Below are 27,289 nucleotides of genomic sequence, written 5' to 3'. Positions count from 1 at the left end.
CATCCAGTGACGATCCCCAGGCCCTCGACGTCGATGGTGTCGATATTGTCGAGTAGAATTCCAATTCTGTCGAGGTCCTCGAGGCCTCCACCTCTGTTTTCGACGCCACGCTCGAAGCCTTCGACGTCGGCGTCGACGACATCGACGTTTTCGAGGCCAATAATGACAAGTTCAGCACCCTCTGCCTTGGAAATGGGATTTACTCCCTTTATGAGTTCAGAACAATTGAGAACTATATCCTCAATTTTAGAAGAGGGTGATTTGTCCGAACAAGACACATTTGAGTTACAGGGACCTGTAACCCCAGTTAGAGAGAAATTTTCCTCTGAAGAGCGCAGATTAAAGGATCTTCATGATTCTTTACATGAGGCAAGTGGGTTAGACACTTCCCCTGAGGTGGATTTTGCTAAGCCAGACCCGGGGGAGCATGCTGAAACCCCCTACAGAGCCTTAATGGCCAGGATTACAGAGTTCATGGGGTGGTCTACACCTTCACAATCTTTCCAGCAAGATGACCTCACGGATATTCTTGACAAAGGCCCACAAGAGGATCCAGTGGTGCCCTTTCATAAAGCTCTTCAGAGAAAGATCATGACAAACTGGGAAACCCCAGATGTAATACCAGCAGTAAATAAAAAAACTGTCTGCAAAGTACAGGGTATCTTCCACAGACCCAGAGTTCTTGTCTAAACATCCATCCCCAGAAAGTCTGGTGGTACAAGCAGCATCCTCTACCGACGTCAAGACGGCTTATCCTACAGTCCCACAGGACAGGGACGATAAAAAATACGATGCTATGGCAAAGAAAGTCTTTTCAGCATGTAGCATGGCGTTAAAGTCTGTTAATGCTACTTGCACCCTTGCTAGGTTCAGCCATACACTTTGGGAGTGTGCTTCTACAGCGGCTGACTGCATCCCGGAGGGAGAAGAAAGGGATGCGTTCCTGAATATTATACAGGACGGTAAAGACGCTATGTGCGAATCCCTCCAGACGGGCATTGATTCGGCTTACAGTATCAGCAGAGCAATGGCGGCAAGTACATCAACCAGGCGGTTCGCTTGGTTGAGAAAGTCGGGTTTTGCCCCAGATGTGCAAGCCAGGCTCTTGAACATGCCATTTGATGGCTCTTCTTTGTTCGGGAAAAAGGCAGATGACAGTTTAGAGAAACTGCAAACTTCAAAAGCAGCAGCAAAATCCCTAGGAGCTGCAATCCGTCAGACTCCTTTTCGTCCCACAGGAACCTCTGCGAGGGGCAAGTCCTTTCGCTTCTACTCCTCATTTGGAAGAGGTAGAGGACGACCGGCTCAAAGGGGTCAAAGAAGAACTACCCGAGGTGGACGGGGTAGATATTCTAAAGCCGCAGCAACAGCAGGTGCCTCTTTACCATCGGCATCTGCATCAGCCGCCCCAAAACCACTCTGAGGACTCCCCTCACAGGACACCTGTAGGAGGCAGGTTGACTCAACATCTGACGGTATGGCAGGCTATCACGTCAGATGCTTGGGCATTGGAAACAGTCGCCCAGGGTTACTGCCTGCCTTTCCTACGTATACCTCAGAGTCATCCACCGGGGATCAGCTCTCAGAAAGCTCCAGATCCGCTCCTCTTGCAGGAAATTTTGGACCTGCTAGAGAAAGGTGCCATAGAACCGGTACCTGTAGCGGAGAGGAACAAGGGCTGGTACTCCCCTTACTTTCTCATTCCAAAGAAAGACGGAGGACTGAGACCCATCTTGGACTTGCGAGAATTGAACAAATTCCTCAGGAAAGACAAATTCAAGATGGTCACTCTTTCTCAGATCCTCCAGGCCCTTCAGTTTCAGGACTGGTTGGTATCTCTGGACCTTCAGGACGCTTATTTCCATGTGCCTATCCATCTCAAACACAGGAAATACCTGAGGTTCGCAATTGGCAACTCTCACTATCAATTTCGAGTACTGCCTTTTGGGCTGACCTCCGCCCCGAGGGTCTTCACCAAGTTAATGTCGGTAGTGGCTGCAAGTCTAAGGAGGGAAGGGATTCACGTCTACCCCTACCTGGACGATTGGCTGATCAGGGCTGTTTCTCCGGAGCAAGCTCAGATCCAGCTAAATCACGTGTGCTACTCCCTTCACAAGCTGGGCTTCTCCCTCAATTTAAAGAAGTCTCAAATGATACCATCGCAGAGACTCCAGTTCATAGGAGCGATCCTGGATACTTCCCTGGGAAAAGCCTCGCCACCAGAGGTGAGGGCTCAAGATATTCTACAGATGGTTACCAAGTTCCAACATGCCCAACGTCTCCCAGCTTTCGACTTTTTGAGGTTGCTAGGCCTCATGGCATCCTGCATTTTCCTTGTGCCAGAGGCTCGCCTGAGAATGAGATCCCTCCAGTGGGCACTGAGGACTCAGTGGTCACAATTCTCAGGGAGAATGACAGATCTTCTTCAGGTTCCCGGCAGGGTGGCTCGAGACCTTCAGTGGTGGGCCTGTCAGGAGAACATTCTGAAAGGAGAACAGTTTTGGCAACCCTGGCCGGAGATAACAGTAGTCACGGATGCCTCACTCACGGGGTGGGGAGCCCACGCCAACGACTTGACCATCAGCGGTCGTTGGTCTCCATCGGAGTCCAGACTACACATCAACCTGTTAGAGCTGAGAGCCATCAAACTTGCGTTGAAGGCTTTCCTGCCAGTTGTACAAGGGAAGAACGTCCTGATAATGACGGACAACACGGTGGCCATGCATTACCTCAACAAAAGAGGAGGCGTAGGATCACTACCCCTGTGCAGAGAGGCGATGCAGCTCTGGTTTTGGGCAATCCAAGAAGGAATCTCTCTATCGGCAGTTCACCTAGCCGGAGAGAAGAACTTGACAGCGGACGCTCTGAGCAGGCAGAACACAGTCTCCCACGAGTGGGAGCTAGCTCAGGAAGTCCTTCAAGAGATCTTCGCCCTTTGGGGAACCCCTCAGGTAGATCTGTTCGCCACCAGCCTAAACAGGAAATGCGACCTGTTCTGCTCAAGGGAATTTCCTCCGAGAGGAGCTCTGGGAGACGCGTTCATAGTGGACTGGGAGTTTCCGCTTCTGTACGCGTTCCCACCGGTCCCTGTCATTCCTCAAATGATCAGGAGGTTGAGAAGATTCCGGCGAACCATGATCCTAATTGCCCCGGATTGGGCCAGGAGAACGTGGTACCCGGACCTTCTAGACTTGTCCATCTGCCCTCCAATTCGACTTCCTCTCAGAGAGAACCTACTCTCACAGAAGGGAGGTCAGGTTCTCCATCCAGACATCAAAACCCTCAACCTTCACGCTTGGCTTCTGAACGGCTGAGGTACAAGGATTGGGACCTCCCTGATGATGTTATGGAGGTGTTGCTTTCGGCAAGGAGGCCAGCAACAAAGTCTTTATACTGCTGCCGTTGGAACAGATTTTGCAGCTGGTGTAGAGAACAGAATATCGACCCTTTTTCATGTGGTACACCAATGGTTTTGTCCTTCCTACTATATTTAGCAAATTCAGGCCTTCAAGTTGGCACCATTAAGGGCTATCTCGCAGCGCTATCTATCTTTAAGCGTACTGCGGAGGAACCATCCTATTTCAAATTACCCTTGGTAATACAGTTTCTAAAGGGGTTAACCAATGTTTATCCCCCAAGACCATTCCAAGTTCCCCTTTGGGATTTAAACTTAGTACTAACTTTCCTGATGGGTACACCTTTCGAACCTCTCCATTCTTGTTCGTTAAGATTCCTTACCCTTAAGACTGTTTTATTAATAGCACTTACATCTGCTAGAAGGGTGAGCGAATTACAAGCTCTTTCCTGTAAACCCCCTCATACAATCTTTCACAAAGACAAAGTTGTCCTGCAAGTGAAGCCTAATTTCCTCCCAAAGGTAGTCTCTGAATTCCATATCTCTCAGAAGATTACCCTACCATCTTTCTATCCTCCTCCTCACCCGGGGAAAGAGGAAGAGAGGTTACACAGACTAGACCCTAGGAGGGTTTTAAGTTTTTACATTAGTAGACTAGCCAGGATAAGACAGGCAGACCAGCTGTTTGTAGATTATGCAGGTCACAAGCTGGGGTTACCAATAACTAAGCAGACCATTTCCAGATGGATCATTCTAGCCATTCTGGAATGTTATAAACTGGCAGGGAAAGAGCCCCCTCAAAACCTTAGGGCTCATTCGACCAGAGGTATTGCAGCTTCATCGGCCCTCAAAAGAGGCGTGCCGATTAAAGACATATGTGCGGCCGCTACATGGTCGTCTGTCCATACCTTTACACGTTTTTACAATCTGGATTCCTCCTCTAGTCAAGAGACTAGGTTTGGAAGGGCTGTACTGCATTCTATTCATCAATAAAAGGAAGCATGAAGTCAGTACTCCCACCTCCGAATATAGAATACTGCTATGGGAGCCTATCTAAGATGAGGAATACGTCGGAGGACACAATCCCTTCGAAGAACAAGTTACTTCTTACCTTGTAACGTTCTTTCGACAGGATGTTCCTCCGACGTATTCCTCATCGACCCTCCCATCCATCCCCGCAGTTCTACTTCCCTTGTTGTTGCAGCTTACGCTCCTTCAGGGTGATTAGTCTAGTCCAGACAGTAATACTGTGGGCTACAAAACGGAACTGAGCAACGGACGCTGCGCGCGGCCTTTATAGGCAGGATGACGTCGAGCGTCGATACGGCGGCTGTCGAAGGTCATCGACTCGAGGGACGTCGACGCGCAGCGCCCTCTGGAGAAAAAATTTGCCGAGGCCAGCAGAGCTGGAAGGATATATCTAAGATGAGGAATACGTCGGAGGAACATCCCGTCGAAAGAACGTTACAAGGTAAGAAGTAACTTGTTCTTCTATCCTCTATTATACTGATATTAATCTTGCAATCCTCAAATGTTCTAATTATTTGATCCTGAAACATGTCTCTTATTTTCCCGCAGCCCGCCTCCTTCCACCTTATCAAAGCTCCTCTTTCCATGCTGGGTTATGAAATATCGGAAAGAACAGAGACGGGAGCCACCTCCTTCATTGCCGAGTCTTGGACCTCTGTTACTAAGCCCATTGTCTTGCTTATTCGTACATAGGGAGGTCGATGCTGCCCCTTATGCCATAACAATCCAGTTGGGGGAATCCCTGCTACCCCCCTATCCTGTTGTGCCCATACCTTCTGTCCATCCCCCGTAAACCATTCCCTTACTACTCTTAATTGTGCTGCCATATTGTATATACATATTCTATATGTAAAAATGTGGCAATGCCTGCTCTCTCCTTTGTTTTGGAGCCATCGCTATCCTGGGGGCGTTTATTTTGCCATATTTAGGGAGGTAACAAGTTTCATAAGGGATTTAAAAAAGGTTTTTGGTATGTGGAGAGGGAGTGCCTGAAAGTAATATAATATTCTGGGCAGGGTCACCATTTTTTATTACTGTAATCCTTCCTAGCCAAGATACCGCTAGTGGATTCGATCTCTGCAATCATTTTTTTACTTTTGTAAGTAATTGAGGATAATTTGCTCAATAGGATTGTTCTAGTGAGTTTGTCAATACCACTCCTAAATAGGTAATACCCTTCTCTGCAACCGTCAACTGAAAGGGAACTTTCACTAAATCAACAGGGTTGACGACAAATTCAATATTTCGGAATTCTGTCTGTTAATTTTTAAACCGGACACCACTCCAAATTCCTCTAGTTCCGTCCATAATGCCGGTATTGACTTTTCTGGATCTGCTGTTGCAATTAGCACATCGTCTGCAAATGTTACATTTTATGTTCTTCCCCAGCCATATCTATACATTTAACCAAATCCGTATCCTGAATCCTCGTCAATAGAGGTTCCAAATAGATAGCATACAAAATAGGGGACGGGGGCAACCCTGTTTCGAACCTCAGGACACAACTGTTTTGTTAGATAGTAAACCATTAATTTCCAATTGAATCATAGGAGCATAGTAATTAGTTCTGACCATACTCATAAATCCCGATCCAACCCTCATTTTTTCTATAGTTTGAAATAATAATGACCACTCGACTTTATCAAACGCTTTTTCAGTGTCTAGTGAAATCAATAGGGCAGGTGTCTTTATTTTATTTATTTATTTTTTGTTTTTTTTAATGGCTGTTTTTTCAATCCGGTGGCAAACCCTTTGTGTAATATCGCTAGTCTGCCGTCCTGGTATAAATCCCGATTGATCAGGCCCTATGAGAGTGGACAGCAGATCCATTAATTGATTAGCCAATATTTTGGTATAGATTTTGGCATCCGAATTTATCAATGCTATAGGCCTCTACGACCCCGGAAGCGCCGGGTCTTTAACTGGTTTCGGAAGCACTATCAACCTACCCTCATTCATAGTGTCCGTGATCGTACCTTTACGCCTAAATGAGTTAAATAACTTCATAAATCGTGGAGCAAACGCATCTAGAAACATTTTATTAAAAAATCACTGGGTACCCATCCGAGCCCGGTGCCTTAAGTATCCGAATAACCTTCCTCTTCCAGTCTCTCCCTTTCTCCTTGGGTAATTCGTGGCAATGAGATATTGTTCAAATATGTTTCCCATCTCTCTCTCTCTCTCTCTGGGTTGTCAGATGTATATAGAGACTCATAATAGTCCTGGAATATACCCATGATAGTTTAATTGGTCGTCCCCATCATTCTTTTTTACCTTCAAAGTTGTACGAGCGCGCATTACCCCCTTAAATGGTCTGGGTAACAACTTATCTGCCTTGTTTGCTTTCATATAATAAAATTGCCTAGCAAACAGTAGGGCTTCCTTGGCTTGTTTCGTACGAAAAATCTCCAAGTGACCCTGTGCATGTTTCAATGCCCTTTGGATAGTTCTGTTCGAACCCTTCTCCATTTCCTCCTGTATCTCCTTCACCTTATTCACTAGTTCCGCCTCTTGTGATCTTCTTAATTTGTCCCTAGCAGCTTTTATTGCTATGAAAAGCCCACGCATTATCGCCTTAAGACCATTTGCAACTTATTTTAAAGGTCAGAGGTAACTGTGCATCATGACAAAATTGTTGAATAAAGGCTATATGAAATGAAAGGGTGTAGATAGAGGGAAAAGGTACAGGGCAGTTACTCAACTGGAAAAAACGGGAATGCTGTGATCATCTTTCTTACCACGAGCATTTGAAAATCTACTTTTTCACTTTACAATGTAAGCAATATATATGCAATAGAAGGGATAATTACTTTATAGCTCAAACTACAACTGAATTGTCTTTAAACATTTGAAGTTATTGTTGTCTGTTAGGCAAGATTGTATGCAGTACCCTTTGGGTGCACTACAACAACCCAGAACTCCTGGCAATAGGAACCCAACCTTTGGTATAAGTCTGTACTACTACACAAGTTGGTAGCGTGTTGAGCAGCCAGGCTGATATCAAGAGGGGTCAATGTGAGCTGTAGGGGAGTTACACAGAGATTCACAGTGACAAGGATTCAAATAAACTCTTACACATAAGGTTTCTTGAATAAACAATTATTAATGTATTTATCAGTCAGAGTAAGTCTTCTTCAGAAGGAACAATGTAAAACACACAAATATACTTCCAAATACACACTCTTAAGTTTCTAAATCAGTAAGTACCCTTTTGGGATGGCCCACAGACACAACCTACACCCTCAGGTGACTTCAATAGTTAGAGTGCTGGGGACATCAATATATCACTGTTGCATTTAGAATATTCTTAGGAATAGGTCAAAGGGAAAGGTTATTAGAACAAACAAGAGATCACAAATATTCTCAAGCAGGCAAATACTTTTAGATCCCCCAATAAGAGTCATTCAGTGAAACAGGCTAAGCCAAATTCAATGGGCAAAAGTCTCTATGAGCTGAAGCACTTCTTGCAGGCAAGTAAGAAAAGTATTTGCAAAATGTTTTAGAAGTCTTTGAAGAAAAGAAAGAATCAATGTAGGGCCACAAGCTTTTAGACTTGTGAGTAGTAGAACATACAAGCAACTCTGCAATAAGAGGTACATTCTCTCAGACTTTACAGTACCTTTTAGATTGAAGAAAAGTGCAGCAGATTACTTCTGTCTCTGTGCAGCTCTGCAGATTCTACTGTTCCTGGGCCTCAGTCGTGGGGACAAGAGGGAGGACTTCTGGGGACTCCTGCACTGCAATGGGACGGTCACTGCTCGCAACTAGCAATCTTCAAACAAGTGGCACTTCGGTGTTTCAGCTCCTCACGACTACCGCAAATAGCAACACTGCGGTTCCTGGCTGTCGAGATGGACTTTCCTTGCATCTGGGGTCCCGCACTCTGTTGGGGGGCGGGGGCTCCGGCTCGGTCAGGTCTGCTTCCTGGGAGTATGGAGGATCTTCCTTGAGCTCTTGGCCAGTTTAAAAGCAACGCACATGATCTGGTGTTCCTCTCTCTGGCTATTCCATTCCAGCAGCAACTGCAGTGGAATTTCAACCAGCTCCCAGAGGATGTCCAGGTGTCTTACTTTGGAGTTGATTGGTCCCGTCAACTCAAAGGGTGAAGTCGTCCTTGCAGGGTCTTCTCTGTCGATCCGAATTTGAAGTTTCAGCACAGCAGCAGGGCTTCACCGGGCAAACCAACGGTCCAGAAGTTGCAGCAGGCGTCCTCTTCAAGTTCTTCTTCGGAGTCCTTCGTCCAGTGGTCGACTCTGCCTTCCAAGTCAAAAAGCCTCCCCTTTTATGCAGGTTTCTCCCATTCATTCCAGCCCAGCTATCCGCCACCCAGGAGGGTGTCTGTCCTTGCCGGACAGCCAGCCTGGCCAATCACCTAAGAGTGCATTCTTGTCTCCTATGAGGCTAAACACAGGGAGTTTCGAGCACCTCGCTTGCTTCCTGCCCCCGGCAGACACCCTCGAGCCAGAGGCGGGCTTCACTTGTGAATCCCCACCAAAGACAACATGAACAAAGGGACCAAACCTGGTGTGGCATGCAGAGTAAATCTCAAGAAGTACCTTTCCACAAAGAAATGGCGAGAAAAGAAGACCTGGGCCATTTTGACAAAAATGGCACCCTTGGGTGCTTTACTGCAGCTGCGTACTCGGCCCGCGGTAAATGCACACCACAGTAGTTCAAAGTAAACCACTGCCACCAGCCATTCATCGAGGAAAGGGTAACAAAATTGTTAAATGAGATGCTAGACAAAGGGGATACTAATTACTCCTCCAGCAGCCTATTGTAAGATAGTGTGTGCTGGGTCTAGAAAGTTACACGTGTAAGTAAAGTCAATTTCACTTCACTGCCCTTGGAAACAGTAGTTTATCCAGGAGAAGGCATTTAAACTTTGGGAAATCTGAAAGACTTCGCTGTGCCACTGCACTGAAGGTGCTGTGTGACACAATGTAAAAAGATGATGCCTATGGAGTTTGTCAGACTTCACAACCAAAAGAAATGGAGTTCAAAATCGCATTTAAAATACATGGGAGAGTGGGGAAAAAAAGCTCTTCCTCTCTCCAGGTTAAAAATTCAAGTCCTCAAAATCCAGCAAAGTTGCTGGGGGTCTCCAAGGTAGAGAGGAATAAAGATTTGCCATAATAACTTACTAGAAAGTCTTAATTCTATCAAGGACACAGAGGAAAGCATTATGCTTCTTTCTTTATTACAACATGTAAAGAAAGCTCAGCAGCAAGATATTTTTGTGGACCTGGCGCACTAAGCATTATGCAAAATAAAGGTGCACCAAAAAAATAACAAAAACACAATAAAAAAATGTATCAGTCCATGAGAGTCTCTAATGAACAACAAAAACTCCATTTCGCATGAGGTTTCCCTGAAGATCATCCAGAGGTCACCAACATGTGACACCAGTCCTCCAATGGGCATATCCCCATAAACAGTCCTGAACATGATGTAACTTCCTCTTTCGAGGCTGCAAACTTGGCTGTCCATAGAACGGTAAGTAGAGTCGCAACTGTAGTCAACTTGAAGGAGAAGCAGAGTCGAGCTGCGGGTCAGACGGACTTGTCTGCAGACGCTGTCAAAAAAAGGAGATACAAGACTAGAATTACTTAATGCGTATGGTAACCCTAGTTCCCCTTGCAGGGTGGGAGAGAAAAACCAGTGTAATATTGAAAACCATGCATGAATTTCAAATTAGCAATAATTCATAGCAATGCACATAATTACTCTTAAGCGTGGTACGCGCCGCCATTTTCTCTCGCTGGGTGGGATAATGCTCGCCTCTGTGTCTTTAATAGAATTAAGACTTTATAGTAAGTTATTATGGAAAATCTTTATTCTATGTCAAGACCAGAGACTCACTTCATGCTTGTTCAAAGCTTATTTACCACAACTGAAGCAGGCTGTTCTACTGGTTTCAGGTAGAACTGTTTAAAGATTGACTGACTCGACTGCCCAATCAGCCAACCTCATGATGTCTTCTAAACGGACACCAACTTGGAAGGCTTTGGAGGCCATGGCCCCCTTCACTGAGTGGGCACAGAATTGAAGAGTGTCTATCCCTGCCTGTGCTAGAGTCCAACGCACCCAGCGTGCCAGTGTAGGGGCCGTAACTGCTTTGTGGGGTTTGCAAATAGCTATGAGTAGTTGACCGCTAGGAGAGATCCTGAGGGGAGCTGTTACCTCTTCGTAGGCCTTCAAACACGTGACTAAGCAAAGCTTGGGTTGTTCCCTAAAAGCGGGGTAAGAAATCACTTTCGAGTTGCACTTCGTTCTTCTGCGTATGTGGAAAACAATACAATCGGGAGAAAAGGTCTGCCTGCTAGGTCTAGAGCTCTGACGTCCGAAACTCTCCTGCAAGAAACTAAGCAAAGCAAAGTAGTAAGCTTGCCGGAGAGAGCCGTACATAATGGCTCCTCATTAGGTGGCCATGAGAGAAAAAGATTGAGCACCTTATTGACGTCCCAAAGCTTGTCATAACGGGACGGAGGCAGCACTGTAAGCCGAATACCTTTTAAGCAATCTGCAAACAAGGTGATGCTCCCCAGCTGGGGCCCCTTGCACAAGGTCGTGGCCTGCAGAAATCGCCGCGCGATAGGCGTTGACTGTCCTGTAAGCAAGGCCTCTTTCCACCAGAGAGGCCAGGAAATTGAGAATTTCCTCTATAGGTGCTGAAACTGGGTGAAAACCCTGGTCCTGGCACCAGACCCTCCAGGTGCTCCAGGAGTACCTTTTTAGGGTAACGGGGGCCCAGCTCTCCTCGATGAGACTGACTGCCTTGAGGTACATGCCTGGAGTTCTCCATCTCGCCCTGAAATCCTCCAAGCCGCCAGGACCCGGTGAGGAGCAGGTGGTGATGGTGCCCTAACGGATTCAATAGAAGATCTGGAAAGTGGGGTAGAAGGATTGGCGAATCTGTAGAAAGTTCCAGAAGAACTGGATACCAGGTCTGAGAGGTCCAGGCTATGAGGACTAGCTCTGTTCGCTCCTGACGGGCATTCGCCAGGGTCCTTGCTATCATAGAAAAGGGCGGAAACGCATAGTGAATTCCCTCTGTCCAAGGCTGCAGGAATGAGTCTGTCGCTGAGGCTTTTGGGTCGGGTCTCCAGCTGTAGAACACTGGAAGCTGAGTGTTGAGGTGGGAGGCAGAGAGATCCTTGGACATTGGACCCCAGATCTGTTGAAGGCGGAGAAAAATGTCTCTGTTGAGCCTCCAGTCACTGGAATCTGCGTAATGACAGGAGTGTCAGTCCGCTATCACGTTCCTGACACCCAGAAGATATTCCCCTGTGACGGAGATCCGGTGTTTCAGACTGAAATGCCAAAAGTCTTTGGCTAGTTCCGCTAGTGGACGTGATTTGGTACCACCCAGATGATTGATGTATCTTACTGCAGACGTGTTGTCCATCTTCAGTAAGATACAGCAACTCGCTCTGTCTCTGACAAAGGAACAAACTGCGAAAGAGCACACAAGGAGCTCCAGGCAGTTTATATGCATCTCCGGTTCCTGGGGAGACCCAAGTTCCTCCTGTGGCTACTGAGCCGCATCTCGCTCTCCAACCAAAGCGACTGGCATCTGATTCGATGATGATATCTGGGGTGGAACCGAAGATGGCTCTGCCGTTCCAGGCTTCCATGTGAGCGAGCCACCAGTTGAGCTCTATTCTCGCCTGAGGGGAAAGTATCAGGCGTTGAGAGTAAGAGAGGCTGCGCCTTAAGTGTTGACCTTTCAGTCTTTGTGGTTCTCGGTAGTGAAGGGGACTGGGAAATATTGCTTGGATGGAAGAGGATAGTAGGCCTATCACTCTCGCTAGCTCTCGAAGAGAAATTAGGTCCCTCTGCAGGAGCCTGCGAATCTCCCGCCGGAGTGAATTTTGGGTGTCCACTACGAACCCCAGAAATTCCAGATTCCTGGATGGACAAAGAATTGACTTCTCCCAGTTTATGAGAACGCCAAGACTGTAGCAAATCTATGGATAGTCTGATCTGCTTTTGTACTAGCTCTTGAGATTGAGCCATGAAAAGAATGTCGTCCACATAAATTATTAGCCGGACACCCTGTTCTCTTAGATGAGCTACTATTGGCCTCAGCAGCTTGGTAAAAGCCCAAGGTGCTGAGGAGAGCCCAAAAGGTAGACTTGTGAACTCCCAATCTCGGTGCCCCCAAGAGAACCTCAGATAACTTGCGTGTGCCTGGTGAATGGGCACTGCGAGGTAAACATCCTTCAGGTCCAGGCGCATGAGCCAATCATTTTGGTCTGAAGATGTCCCTGAACATGAGGATTCCTTCCATCTTGAAATGACGGTAGATTATAAAATTGTTCAGTGGTCTTGGATGTATTACTGGTCGCACCTTCTCCTTTCTGCGCACCAGAAAAATGGGGTTGAATAAACCGCTTGCTTTTGATATATGCTGTGTATTTCGCGGTCCAATGCTATCCGATCTATTTCGGACAATATTATGGGGGCGGGGAGACAGGCTTGAAAGGGTTGCGCGAAAAACTCTAGGCGCAGAACGCAAGCTGTGTCCCTGACCCAGGCATCTCCGGATAAGGTATCCTAAGCACTCGTAAAGATACTCCCTATGGGTGTTTACGGCGCTGCTATGAGTAGACTGACCTGAGGGATGTTGCTGGGCTGGATATTTAGCGGCTCTCCTCCAGGAACACCCTCTTCCACGCCCTCTTGAAGGAAAGAAGGTATCGGTGCGCTCTTTCCAGGCATTGTGCTGTTCCCTGTGGTGTTGAGGACTTCTATCGAAGGAATAACGGCCGGAGGAGCGACATCGACCTCGTCCGGCCCTGGAAACATTTATTGAAGCGAAGACTCTCTTGATCGAGGCTTGGGCTTTGTCTAATGCGGTGAAGGTACCGACGAATTTCGACATCTCCTTCATGAAGATCTCTAAACACTAAGCCCTGAGCAGCAGCACCTGACTCTGTGTCCGCCAATTCACTCAATTTGGCGTCGATTTTAAACAGGATGCCTTTTTGGCACTCAGTTGAAATAGCACAGCTGGCATTTCGTAGTAGGCAGATGGCCCGCTGGGCCCAACCTGAGAGAATCACCGGGTCAGTGGGGTCTGCTATGTCGATAGCTGCTTCCACCAGGTCCATAATCTTTGCCAGTGGACCAGTGACGTCCAGAACTTTGTCCTGACAGGACTTTCAGGCACGGTCAATGCCTTTCCTAGGGTCTTTCACATTTTTGCCCAAAAATGTAATCATTTTGGAGTCTAGCTCCGGAATTAGAGCCACTTTGTCTGGAATTTCTGGATGTGGGCATTCGGCCCGGAGTCTTGCTCTGACCTCTTTATCAAGGGCTTGCGTAGTCTGGTGAAAATGTAATCAGTTGTCCTAGACGACGGCTCCCAGTCAGTGGGCCTCGGATGTATTAGGTCCTCGGGTGTGAACATCCCCTTTGCAGGAGACTGTTCCCCGGTTGCCTTCTTGGGGATGGTGGCTGCCACAATCCCCGAGTTTAAGGTTTTGAACCCAAGATTTGAGTATCCTCCTCTGAGGAAATGTGCGAGTGATTATCATCGTGCACACTTGCATTCTGGTCGTCTTCCATGCCCTGTCCATCTCCCTCCGGGCTTGAGGGTCTAATACCCCTGTTGTCCTCCTCGGGGTTAGAGGGTCCATCATGGGAAGGGGTTACCTTCCTATTCATAAAGGCTCTTTTTAGCCAGGAGAAGGCGTCCGATACGGCAGCAGTGGCAGGTTACGGATGGCTCGGGGGGGTGGGGAGAGGGTGGGTGGGAGGTCCGAGAGCTTTTGCTCTTAGGAGCTGGACTACATCCCCTTCTGTAAGGTGCTTCCTTTTTTGGGTCTTTTTCCTCCCTGTTGGAGATGCCTCTCGCATGCGCTCCTCCATAGTGTCCAGGCGCTGCTGTATTGGCAGGAACATATCTGATACAGCCTTTTTAATGCTGGTCTCAACAGAGGATCCCAGCACCTTATGAAGGCTTTTTACCATTGCCACTTCATCAATATAGCAGGTATCTTTCTCGCACTCAGACCAAGCTTGATCTGATTGAGGGGAGTACTGCGCTGCCATGGTTAATATGAAGCACCTTTAGTCACTTTTTTTTCTTTTTTTTTCTTTTTTGGGCTTCTTGAACGCCTTCTCTCTAGCCCAGCAGTAAGAAATAGTCCAGCTGCACTGTTTTTCCTAGGCAGGCTGAGAGAAATCTAATTCTTACTGATGTCCTCCTTTTTCTTTTTTTTTTTTTAAAACTCCTGTTGAATCAGGCTATCCAAATAACAAGATTGTCTGGGGTAATTGAAATAATAATAATAATACTGCAGGGGCTCTGGCGCTCTCGTTCCTTATAACCGTTATGATTCTTAATGGAAATGCGCACGCGAGCACCGGAATCCTGAGTAAAGGACCAGGGAGAGCAGGAGCTTCCCCTGGTGGCTCGCGGATGGTGACGCGAGCTGAAGCAAGGCTGCGCTGGCTGCCCCTAGCCCTGAGGGAAGTCTGCTGGGCCGGGGAAGCGAGCGCACCACGCACAAGGGGTCCGCTTCACCGGACCTTGAAAGAGTTGATCTGAAAAGGCACGAACGATCCGTTCGTGTAATGAAACGGTCTCCGACGCTGGCAGGAAACAGCTGGCGTCGGAGGGAAACAAGGAAAGGAAGCTACGGAGAGGTCGCTGAAAAACACCAAATAGTAAGAGACACGCTACAATACTTATTCAATACGGCATAGAATCAAAACAATGTTATTTATTATCTTTTTAATATCATTATGTTAAATAATTGAAACCCTTCATAAACAGTGCTGAACATGAAATGTACTCATCTCTTGCTGTGAGCAGCAAAGAAAGAGGAAGTTATATCATTTTCAGGACTGTTTATGGGGATAGCCGCATGCCCATTGGAGGACTTGTGTCACATGTTGGTGACCTCTGGATGATCTCTGGATGCCTCATGGGAAATAATTTTTGTTGTTCATTAGAGACTCTCATTTACTTTGATACATTTTTTATTGTGTTTTTGTTATTTATTTGGTGCACCTTCATTTTGCATAATGCTTAGTGCCACAGGTGCACAAAAATATCTTGGTGCTGAGCCTTCTTTACATGTTGTAATAAAGAAAGAGAAGCATAATGTGAGCCTCCGGTCTTGACATAGAATTAGCACATTTCTGAGAATTCTCCCTAACATCGTCCCACTCAATAATATTAAATTATGAACAGTAATGCCTCTCCACTTCTCCATCTTTGCCTTGATAATACAGCTTGTGTAGGCTCCTTCTTGCTATCAGTATTGGTTCTCCTTTAGATTTCACCCCGCCACCTCACCGGCCCCCACCTACCTGTTAATGCTTCTCCTCTGTTTACTTAGTTTCTAGTAGTACAGCAACTCCTTTCCCCTCTCTGCCCTGCAGTGCTAGTCCTTCCTTGCCTCATTGCTCTTTAGTGCAGCTCCTCTTGTTCCTGACTAAGACGCTGCTCTGGCTCGCTGGTAATGCAACACTGTCTCTTCCTAGCAATTCAGAGACACATTCCACCTCCTAGTCCTGAAAGATAGTGCAGTTTGTTGTCTTCCAACTAGTCGTCTTATCAATCCAACTCCACCCATCATCCTTCAGACACTTAAAGTGTGTGTCTGCAGCACTTTCCTGCCCTACAACTCCTCCGCAATGTTGGCCCAGAGATGAATGTTTAACTTTCTTGCGCCGACCCTAGAAGCTGTAACGGAGCTGCTTGCTGCCCAGGGGTTTAGGAGAAATGTACACCATAATTGTATGGATGTCTTTAACCGCTTCCACAACCACCCCATTCCATTGCACATTCAAACTAACTGAATGTGCACTTGCATTGTGCACTTGATTAAGCTGTGCTCATTCCCCTGAGCAATCTACTTGTTTTTTTAACATACCTTCCACAGTACAGCACTTATGTGAATTGTCTCTTAGGAGTTTAAAAGATAGATTTTATGGAGGCAGCCTCCAAAATATAATAGGATTCCATCCATGTGCCTTTCCACCGCCTTCATAGAACATTTGCTTTCTTCATTTAGTTGTTTTATGAAGTATACATACATTATATCACAGAAACAACATAACATTGACAAAGTATCCCACTGCTGAAGAAGCCATCATTAAATCTACCCACCCTCACCAATTTGGTGCGATTACTGGACACCTTCCAAGCATGAGTCTGCATTTGTACAATGCAACACACCTTCAGCGCCATCTCCTGCTCACTTACTGTGTTTTTATCAATCCAGTTTTAAACCAAGGGTGACATGGACACTGCTCTTATTGAGGTTCTGGATGACAGTGGTGGATTTGCTTATGCTTCTATTTCTTGAGTGGCTTTGACATGGTCGGACATGGTGCACCACTTTCATTCTTCAACAGTCTGTTCATCAGCACCAGACTTCTCAGGGCAGATTCCTGTGTGGTACTCCCAAGGGTCAATCCCAGCACCTGTGTAATCAATCATCTACGAGGAACCACTTTGTCATTTGTTGACCTCTCCATCTATCTGTATGCTAATGTCACTTTATTATAACTTTGAAGTGTTTGCTTTGGTTGACATCCAATGTCCGAAGGTTTGCAACTGGACTGATTATCTAATTTTGCCTTCAAACTCAGTTCCACAAAAATGAAATGGCACTTATGTCCACACCTTTTGTGCATACCTGGCAACGCTCCCATTCTGGACTGTGATGCATGATCTGTTGGCTATACGTCTGATTCTACGTTTAGATTTTTAAATATTTATGGTAGTTCGACCATCTCTTCACCTTCTATTCTGTCACACAGAAGGTACTCTTTGCTCCCTATGTCCTCCCTCATATACACAAATGCTCAGTAAGTACACCGTATCATCACACGGCTCAAATTACTGTTGATAAGTGCATGTTAAAATGTTTTTTTTTTCTTTTCAAAGAGACTACACCAAAAGTGTGCAGTACTCCTAACCTTCGGACCAGATAATCCGATAACCAGCCAAGTGTACCGATGAGTACAAGGGTTGGAGTAGGGAACCTCTAACTTGAAATCCCCTTCAATAAGGCACCAAAGGACCAGTAGGCCAAGAGGATTCCCAACAGAGACACCCGCAGGGACCTGTTGCCTCAGATATGTAAGCCTCACAGGACAGATCAAAGACCCTGTGGAGGAGAAGTCAAGTTGAGTCTCATCTTGCCAAGCTCTTCTACGCAACATTTTTATGAATCTGTCTACAGTATTGTGCGAATGGTCACCAGCACGGTTCCTTCCCCATCTGTTTTTGCCTTTTCCACCGGCCTACCTCTAGCAAATTTCCCTTTCAACTCAGCCTGTCTCTGAAGCTCCAGACCCACGGGCTGGAATAAAATATTGTACATAAACCACAGTGAATTTGCCACTTAACTCAGCTATGGCATATCTGGTCACCTGATAATGGGTGCATAGGAAGAAGCATACTCAAGCCTTCCGATTCTTTTCTTCCCGTTTGATTATGTTTGTAGCTGCACAATGGAGTTGCATGTGCTTTTCTTGTGCTGGATCCACCACATCTAGCTTACATCTATCCATTCCCCCTACTGCCTATTTGACCATAGCATCAGCCCTCTTAAGCTTGCCAGTGAGCCCTTCCAGCTTAGCTTCTGCCCTGGCCATCAGATGATCCCCTTTCTGGAAGGAGGTGATTAAGCATTTCCCTCCTTGGATAGCCACAATATGCTGCAGCTGTTCCATTCCTAGCCCGAGTGATTGCTCTTAGGCATCTGTTTGGGATGCAATCTGGGTTAGAAAAAGTCAGATGAGTTTTTAGGAGTTCTTACCCATTCTCTTGGACATGACCCCTGCTTTTGTGTCAGATGGATTGTGTCAACTGTGGTGAGTTGCCCGAACTCCCTCATCTTAACATGTGGTAAGTAAGCCACTGGGACAGAGGTGGCACCAGAGGGTGACTGGAAGGGATCTCACTGGAGCCTTACTCCCCTCCCCCCTATTGGAGGAAGAGTGCTCAATCCGTTTCTGCAGTCTGTGTTGTGACATTCAGCTACTGCCACTTCAGCGAACTACACCCGCTCCCTGGCTGGGAGAGGAGGTGTGCTGACCTTGGGCAGAGTACAGAATCATGTACTGTCGCTTAACTGGGGCAGAAGGCCTACCAGGGTTTTTACCATAGTCAGGCCCGTCTCAGCGGTGGAGTGTGGGACTTGGAAGGGCCACAGTCTGTCCTTTTTACCTGTGCTTGATTGAATGAACTGAGTATACCAGTTTCTTGTCCCACACCTGTACTGCACAATGCTGGCTAGTTTTTCTATTTGTCCTGTAGATCACTGAGAAGGCAGGGTGGTGGTGGCGAGTACAAGCAACCCAACGGGGAGAGAGGCAGCGAGGAACTGTGGCACTGCGGAGCAATCTTCACAGTAAATGGGCAATCCCAGTGCTCAACGCAACCCAAACTGTGACCATTCTCTTACCTGTACCAGAACTGCTCAGCGGTCTGCACATCAAGCTGGCAACCCAGAATGGTCCCCATATCAAACCGGCATTCCAGACGCTCTGTCCAGCTTTGATGTGAACTGTGACATTGATTGTAGTTTGCGCTGGCTGCCATTTCCAAATGCAGACAAATCAACCTACTGGAAGGGGAAGGAGCTTTGTGTTTGCTCACCTTTAACCCAACACCTGGTGAGAGAAGAACGCCAGTGCTTCATCATGGAAACTAGCTGAGGGAGAGACCCAATTAAGGGAAGGATAAAAAGGGCACAGGAAACCGGAAGGTGTGGGTTGTTTGGGTGAGGTCAAGGGAGAAGAGAGAAGACCAACAGACCAAGTTTATGAAGGATTTTGCACTGGATTGTGGAGAAGGATTGCTGAAGGCATATGAAAGGTGAGGTATTGGTTGGTAGGAGAGATGTGGTACTTGGGTCTGGGTGTGCGTGAAGTGATGCTACTAGAGGAAGAATAGGGGGTGAATGAGTGAATGGGAAGTAGAGGCAGAGCCAGCATAGTCTTAACAAGTGGGGCCTGAAGCTAATATATTTGGGCCCACCCCAAGGGGAGCCTGCAGAGGGAAGGGGTCTTGTTCTGGCCAGCCTTAATGCGCAGAAGCAACCAGGAGTAGGCAGGGATCCTGAACCATGCAAAAGGGTTTCGGGGGTTTCTCCCTCCAAATAACCATTTTTAAATAGTGTATAAAAATGGTGTATTTTACAGTACACTTTCTGTGAACAGTTAGGTAAAACGACAGACTATTTACAATAGGTTTTGTAGAGTAAGAATTTAAAATAAAGACATTAGATGCCAAGTCACCAACAATGGATGAATATTTTCATAATGCGTTCACCCACTATATAAGAACATGTTCACTTTACCCATAATGCATTTAATAATACTGTAGCAAAATATATTTATGCTGGCTCTACCAATATATGGCTTTTTCTCCACATACAAACATATTCATGTTGGCTTTGCCTTAATTTCAATATTAAAAAAGCCATCTGACAATAAGAAAACGTGTTCTTGCTGGCTGCACAAATATGCCCCTTCCCATATAAGAACACTCAAATTGTATTTGCCCCCTAATGCCAATAAAAAATGCCAGTTCATATTCACTCTTACCACTACTCCTAAACACACTTGCCACTCTTCATGCACACTCGCAGCACAGTACCGCTATTACTCACTAACCAATATCTCACCTGCTCAAATAATCGCCTCCACAATCTGTTCCACCATCTTCTTCCTGCTGGTCTCTTGGTCTTCCACCTCCTCCAATCTCACACAAACAACCCACACCTCACAGGGGTTTCTTTTAACCCCCTTCCTATCCTCTGATTGGTCAGCTGTCCCTGGCCAATCCAGCCCTGTCCTCCGCATCCAGAAGGAAAAACACAGCCGAGTCTTCATATAGTGCTGCAAGCCCTGTCCTCTTTCTGTACATTGGGAAGCCACAAACTAATAATGGGGTCTGTACAGTGTCCCAGTTTGTCTGGCCTGGCTACCCCTAAGGCAAGTCCAATCTTTGGGTGAGGGCTTTAATTGCTTGTCCCTGGTGCTCTAGGGGTGTACTGTCCTGGTCTAATCGGGCGGACTGAAGTTGGTGTGCAGTACGCAGCTTTGCTGACTGCAGCGTAGGAGCTCCGGCTGCTGCCTCTTTTGCTTCCCCTCCAGTGTCGCTTGTATTCCTGTTCTCATGGAGCGTTCGGAAGTCCTTTCACGTGGCGCTGCTGGTTCTGTCTTGTGGGTGCTCTTCTCCAGAATCTGTGGCTTCTCTAGGATGAAAAGAAAAACCTGGCCAGCATTTGGGGGTGATGGGCATGCAGTGATGCAATTTGGCACTGCACATAAATAAACCGGCACCTGAGGAGCGGACGGGAATTGGGGGGGGGGGGCATCCCAACTGCCACTGTGCCACTCTGGAGTAGGACTGGCTCTGGATTTCTTCCTCCCACCCCAGACTGAGAAAAGTCCCATACCGTGAGGGGTTGGAAATGAGAGGCAGACACAAAGTAGAAGTATTCTCAACATCAGCCATTTTAATAACAAATGGGTTTTCATAAAGAGGCTGGTCTTTCCCTAACCTAAAGAGAATGTCCCTTCCTGTCAAACTAAGGCTAATGCAGACTTGCCTTGTGTCCAAACTATCTCTGACCTTCACAATAACATACATAGCCAAAAGGTGCAAGGTACACGTTTCTGATTTCAATTCAACAGAAATGTGCAAAAACCTAAACAAAATGATTTTTGTATCCAGGGTTTGGTTCCCTTCCCGTGAATTGTATCAAGAAAATTGTTCAAAATATACTGTTTCAACCACAGTTATCAAAGGCAACGACAATTTCTCTTTCACTCAATACTTTCTTCAGAATGGCAAGACAAATATATTTCTATACCACTGGTTTGAATATAGGAAAGGAAAGTCTTTTCCAATTTTCAGGATTGCACAATGTTGAACATAAACAACCACTTGATATAACAAAGTCTCCCTTTAACTCAATCGTTCAGATTTCCTGCTATACTCTCCTACTAGGAAACCTTTCAACTCTCAATTGCTTAAGATATCCTGGTTTACTCCTCTGCTGGGAATAATCTCCCTTTTAGTTCATGTAGATCCCCTGGTGTACTCTACTGCCAGGTATCTCTCCAATAAGGTTTACTACCTAATTTATAACTCTCATTGGGTCTTTCTATAACATTCACATTCCTTTTAGATACAACAGTTGTATTTCGTCAACAATAAAACTTTGACTTCATGGATTACTTGTTCCAATTGTCCCCATACTGACATCCCACATATGAGGGTTTGTTCAAGCTCTGTCTGTCAACCTTTCTTTCAATGTTACTTGACTCTTGGCAATACTTGTTCCAGGTTTCCCCAAATTGACAGTTCATATTAGGAGAATTATACAACTTCTGCCTTTTCTATTTCTTCTTTAATGTCTTTTGGCTTATGTCAATACTGGTTGCAGGTGACATCTCATATTATGAGGATTGTACCATATTTGCCCTTGCTTTTCAGTTCTCTTTGGTCGGTATTAAAAAATACTTCACAAATTTTCTTTAGCGTATTCGCACGTCCTGGGGCCCCTTACTCTCTGAGGTAGACTTGCCAGTTCTTCGTGCATCTTCAGCGAGGAGTTTTCATCTGGCAGGCTTTCCCTTCTTGGCAGAGGCTTCTTCGGTTCCTGTGTCAGTATTTCATTCTGCTTGCCGATGGGACTATTGTCTCTTTTCAGGACCTCATCTTCTCCAGTCCTGCTGCACACATTTTACCTTCAGTGTTCCCTCTCGGGCACCCGCTGCAACTTCACCGGAGATCCTCTTCTCCAGTCCAGAGCGCTTCCAGACGGACACCTGAGAATGCCTCTTCTCTTTCCACAGCTTGTCTCCTTGATGTGCCTCTGGTCTCGCTTCCCGCTCCACGCGCTTTGCAGCTTTCCATCTCTCTCCTGTTTCTCGTTCTCCCATCTGCAGGTGATGTCTGTGTTAAAATGTCTCCCGCAAGTTGACTTTGCTCTTGACAACTAGACTGCATATTGTACTTGGTGTCACAGATGCTCCACATTACTCCTTGCTCCTCTTGTTAGTTTCACTATTTGAGGTTTTCTGGGATTTAGAGCCCAAAGAAATTCCAAATGATTTTAAATTACATTGATGAGCAATTTTGTTTAAACAACAATCCTCAACATTAGATGTTAAATAACAGCATGCCATCAAAAACTTCCCTTCCCCCCCGGTACTCATCTTCTCCCCCATGATCCTCCCTCCTTATACTTCCCCCAGGGTCAGGATCGGGTAGCGGCTGCCTTTCCCTCGGGTTGGGGAGGAGACTATCACAGTGGAATCAGTGATGACTTGGCAGGATTCATCACAATACCCTCCAGACTAGGTTAGTCCACTGACCTTGTCACAAATGTCTTACATTAAGGATAGACCTAGTAGAAAGTCTTGAGTTCAAAACAGAAGTCTTTTTATTATCTCAATGTAATAGTGTGTAAACCCCAACCTGCATGCGTTTCTCAGAGTTAAAAGGTATATACATATGTATATAGACTTTATTTAGGTAGTCTTTGGGAGATTACAGCACTTTCAGAGATGGTGGCCGCAACATCTCAAGATGCACTGTAATTTCATAATGGGAGTACTTGGATAATGCCTAAATACCTATTAAATATCTTTTTGAAGGCTGAAACAAGTGTGCAATTTAGGGTTTTCACACAACAGCATTTAGCAAAGACATATTAATAATACTTCTGTTCAATTACGTGAACAACGTATTTTTATTATCACTACATAATACTTCCATGCCAAGCCTCCTTAGCCTCTCAGGCACCTTACTTGCATGCAGGTCCAGGGCACACAGCAGCTCCTGCATTAGTGTCCCTAGCCGATACATTGCCTCCTCACAAAACCATTGAACCCAATTGCAGAGAGGTTTTCCACATCCACATACCCTGCTCATGTATTGCCTTCACTTTCTGTTGTGAAATACTTGAATACGACCTGGCCTCCATCAGGCTGGCTTAGCTATGCACAAATCCTATGTTGAAACACAAAGTACCAGGGAGGCACCTGATGTTTTTGTGCAACAGATGGGCTTTCATAACTACTAGGCTAAGTTTTAAAATGCTCCATTGGGCTCTCTGCACCCATGTCCCTCTCAGCAGATTTGCATGAGACCACGTCTCCACGTTCTCTCCTATGTAATGAATGCCTTGGGGATTCTCGCATGTCAAGTTAGTTAATTTGGTTCTTGTGCTTCCATCCTTGCCCATTGTTTAAAATGTATGAAAAAGGAGTGCCCAACGCTCTGTGAGAAGTACACGAGTGTGAAGCCACAAAACACCCAGGTTGACAGACCTGTTGCATTGCATTAGATTTTGAATTTTCATATTAACCTGGTAAGGGTAAAAAGCATGACTTTGGAAGCAAACATCTTTGAGATATAGGTTTCACAAAGCAACCTGTGGCAGGCACCACATATATAGCCAGTAAATGCATATAAAATTCCTAGGTTTGTCAGAGAGAGGCTCCCAGACTGCTGTTTGATAAAGTGACCTTTTACATTATGCTTTTCAGACGTTGTTTAACCCTTGAAGTGAAAGTGTTGCTGTAGCCATTGGGGCATTGATTGACTCTTCCTGTAATAATCAGCTCTCCTTTGGTTTGTGTTGCAGTGCATTCCATACACAGTGCTGCTCAAAGACTTGGACATGCAGAACCTGCGTGAGCTAGAGGACTTGATCATCGAAGCTGTGTACACGGACATCATTCATGGCAAACTGGACCAGTGTAAGCAGCTGCTGGAGGTGGACTTCTGCATTGGTAGAGACATCCCAAAGAAGGACATCAGTAGCATTGTCAAGACGCTGCAGGAATGGTAAAAGCAGCTGCCGCGAGGTATCTTCTGGTATTCAAAGGCCTCATTTCAGCCTCGTTTTGCATCTCGCAAAGCAAGGTTGGTGGCAGCCCTATTTTCTGTTGAATATTCATTGAGCAGAAACCTAGCTTCGGGAAGCACCTGAGTGCTGCACACCAGTAAGGGGTGTTTATTTATTTAAGAAGCTTATATAGCGCTTTTAACCAAAGAGTTTAACAAATATTTCAAAACAACGGCGCAAAAAAGAATGAGGAATAAAAGCATCAGTCACAGGCCAATGCAACAATGATGCTTGATGGAGGCGTTTGGAGACAGAAAGTAAAATATGGAGATTCAGGATTTTTTTAAATTGGGAAAGAGTAGCACAAGAGCAAACAGGAAGAGGTAGGGAGTACCAAAGAAGTTGAAACAAACAGAACCGGGAATAGGCAAAGAGAGATCTGGGGACAAAGACGAAACTGAGAAGCGGAACGTAAGTCTCTAGGAGGCGAATATAAGAAAATCAAAAAAACATTGATATGAAGGAGCCAAGGCATGAATCTATTTGAAGACCAGACACAAGAACTGAAAATCAAAACGCAGTTTAATTGAGCCATTGAAGCTGAGCCAGATAAGGGGAAGTACTGGCTGAGCAAGGAAGACAAACAAGATACGAAATGAGTAATAAATGATAGAATGCAGTGGAAAAAGAGCATAGTTAGGTACGCCAACATAGAGGGAACAGCTATGATTAAGACATGATAAAATAAGGTTTGAAGAAGAGTTTTGCGGAAGAATAGGTTGGAAGTGGCCTACTTTTCCTATTGTTAAATAAATTAAACCAACATGAATGGACAGTAGAAGAAATTTGAAGTTCTAGGGAGAGAGAGAAGAATTAAACATAAGATTGCTAGCCAGAGGAGAATCCGCAAAATGTAAAGGAGTGAAAAAGATGGTTGAAGGAAGATTAAAGAAGGAAAAGAGGAAAATGTGAGTGTACAGATTAACGTGAAACCCAAAATCAAGAATTGAGGAAAGGTGTAAAGGGAGACAAAGGATATGACCAAGCAGAAAACCCTGGGAACACCAAAGGAAAGAGGGAAAAACTGGGAAATAGAACGTTCCCAGGTGACCGAGAAAGATCGGTTAGAGATGAGAGAGAAATCAAAAGATGGAAGAATTAGAAAAACCAAGCGCAGTAAGTGTGGAAAGAAGAAAAGAGTGAGCCACTGTGTCGAAAGCTGCACTTGGATCTAGTAAGACAAGAATAGCAGAACATATCTGGTGACGAGCATGAGGAATAGTGCTAGAAACAGAAAGAAGAGCAGTTTCAGTGGAATAAACAAATCAAAAACCAGATTGAAAAGGAGCGAGTAGATTAGGAGTAGTGAGTTGGATACTAATTTGAGAGTACACAAACGCCCAAGAGCTTTTGAGAGAAAGGAAGAAAAGAATAGGGGGAGGACGGAAATCTGAGGGATCAACCGGGTTAAGAGAGAGGGCTTTTAAAGAAGGGGAGCAATGGGGGTGACATAAGACACTAGAGGCATACATTGGATGGTTACAGGTGGAAACAGATTTGCAGAGTGACTTTTAGATTAGCAATGACTCATTAATATTTCCAGCTACTGGGATCATATAAAAGGCATTGGAGAACAATCTGAATACAATTCAAAAACGAAGTGCCCCGGGGTTCTGTGGGTGTAGATTGAATAAAAACTACTGCAATCCCAGTGGGACAGAGGTATTGTGCCATCTATTGAATACAAACCCAAAATGATACTCCTTATTTTAGCCCAAGCGGCTCCACTGAACTGTACTACACTACACTACACTACAGTACTGTGGATGCCAAATACTTCAAAGGGACTGTGCTACCGAGTCAGAGGGGCAACAACCAGGTTTTTCAGTCTTGCCACTGGCCATTTAAGGGATATAGTTTAGTACATTGTGTTTATTAATGTGACCTCCCTCAGTGCTACCTGCACCTCTTCATCTCACTCGACCCTCGATTTTGTTGCAGACTCTAGTCTGGATCTCTAGGTGAAAGCCAATTGAGCATTGCGCTGTGGGAACACCACAGTGGAAACATGCGTATAGGAAATGTTTACATTTAATTAATGCTCCCTATGCTTTAGAAATGTGGTATTCTGATTATTAGAATAGTTTAGAGTATACACAAAGGTTCACCGATAGTTTACTGTTGATACACCTGTAACTGATTGATCAAATAGAATGCAGCGTCAAATTGGAGGCTGTCCTTTCCATTAAACATCTTAGATTTGTACTGTTTTCCTCCCTAAGCAAATTGTGAGTAGGCATCTTAAAAAGCTTTTAATTGCCAACTCCTGGGAGAATGATACTTTCAAATGGATTGTGCCCTCACACTTATTCCTCAAATTCCAGCGCTTCAGTTTTTGCGAAAACTTCGAAAAGTTCGGGTTATGGCCTTGTCTTAAGCTCCAACAACCCAGAAGACCGGATTCAAAAAGGGCTTCAATTATGGCACCAAGATGTCCCTAACAGACCCACATTCGGTGTGTCTGTGGTGCCTTGGCTCCGAACATGAAATGGCGGACTGTCAATCCTGTCAGACGATGACCGGTAAGTCTCTGAAAGAGCATAAAGGGAAACTAGCTGCTGGTAGGACCCCTACAAAATCCCCTTTGATGACCCCATTGAGAAAAAGATCAACCCGAGTCGAGAGATTCCTCGCTTTGTCTGAAGAGATTTAAAAGCTATCATGCTCCAGGAGCGGATCACACAATTCCTTGTAATCTCAGAGGAAATCGAAGAAAAGGCATCACAGGTCGCCCTCTTCGAATTCATCTGATTGCTCTCCGGAGAGAAGTGTAGCCTGACCTACCAAATCCTCTACTCCAGCTCAGTGGAAGGTTTCAGACAGGCTGTGTTAAAAAGCTTCGAGAAAGAGGCCCCAACTCCCACGAAGAAAAAGGTGAAAAGCTGTGCTCCTGTCGAGATGCATAAGGCAGACCAGTAGAGACCAAAGACTACATTCTGTGCGCCCCCGAGCCCTGGAACGTAAGTCGAAGACTCATCAAGATCCTTCAGCCGCCTCAAAAACT

The 27,289-nt window shown here is 45.6% G+C and overlaps 1 protein-coding gene across 1 annotated transcript in view; it reads left to right on the top strand.

The window, feature by feature from the left end:
* Positions 1 to 27,289, top strand: part of COPS7B (COP9 signalosome subunit 7B) — a 208,553-nt gene that overhangs the window by 91,492 nt on the left and 89,772 nt on the right. The window contains exon 5 of the mRNA XM_069617550.1: positions 24,022 to 24,224. Coding sequence (XP_069473651.1) covers positions 24,022 to 24,224 — 203 coding nt within the window. The remainder of the gene's footprint in view (positions 1 to 24,021; positions 24,225 to 27,289) is intronic.

This window comes from Ambystoma mexicanum, chromosome 10 (genome assembly GCF_040938575.1).
Source record: "Ambystoma mexicanum isolate Mex_15411 chromosome 10, UKY_AmexF1_1, whole genome shotgun sequence".
In the NCBI taxonomy this organism is placed as follows: domain Eukaryota; kingdom Metazoa; phylum Chordata; class Amphibia; order Caudata; family Ambystomatidae; genus Ambystoma; species Ambystoma mexicanum.
The sequence above is the reverse complement of the archived record's forward strand: the minus strand, read 5'-3'. Positions and strand labels throughout refer to the sequence as shown.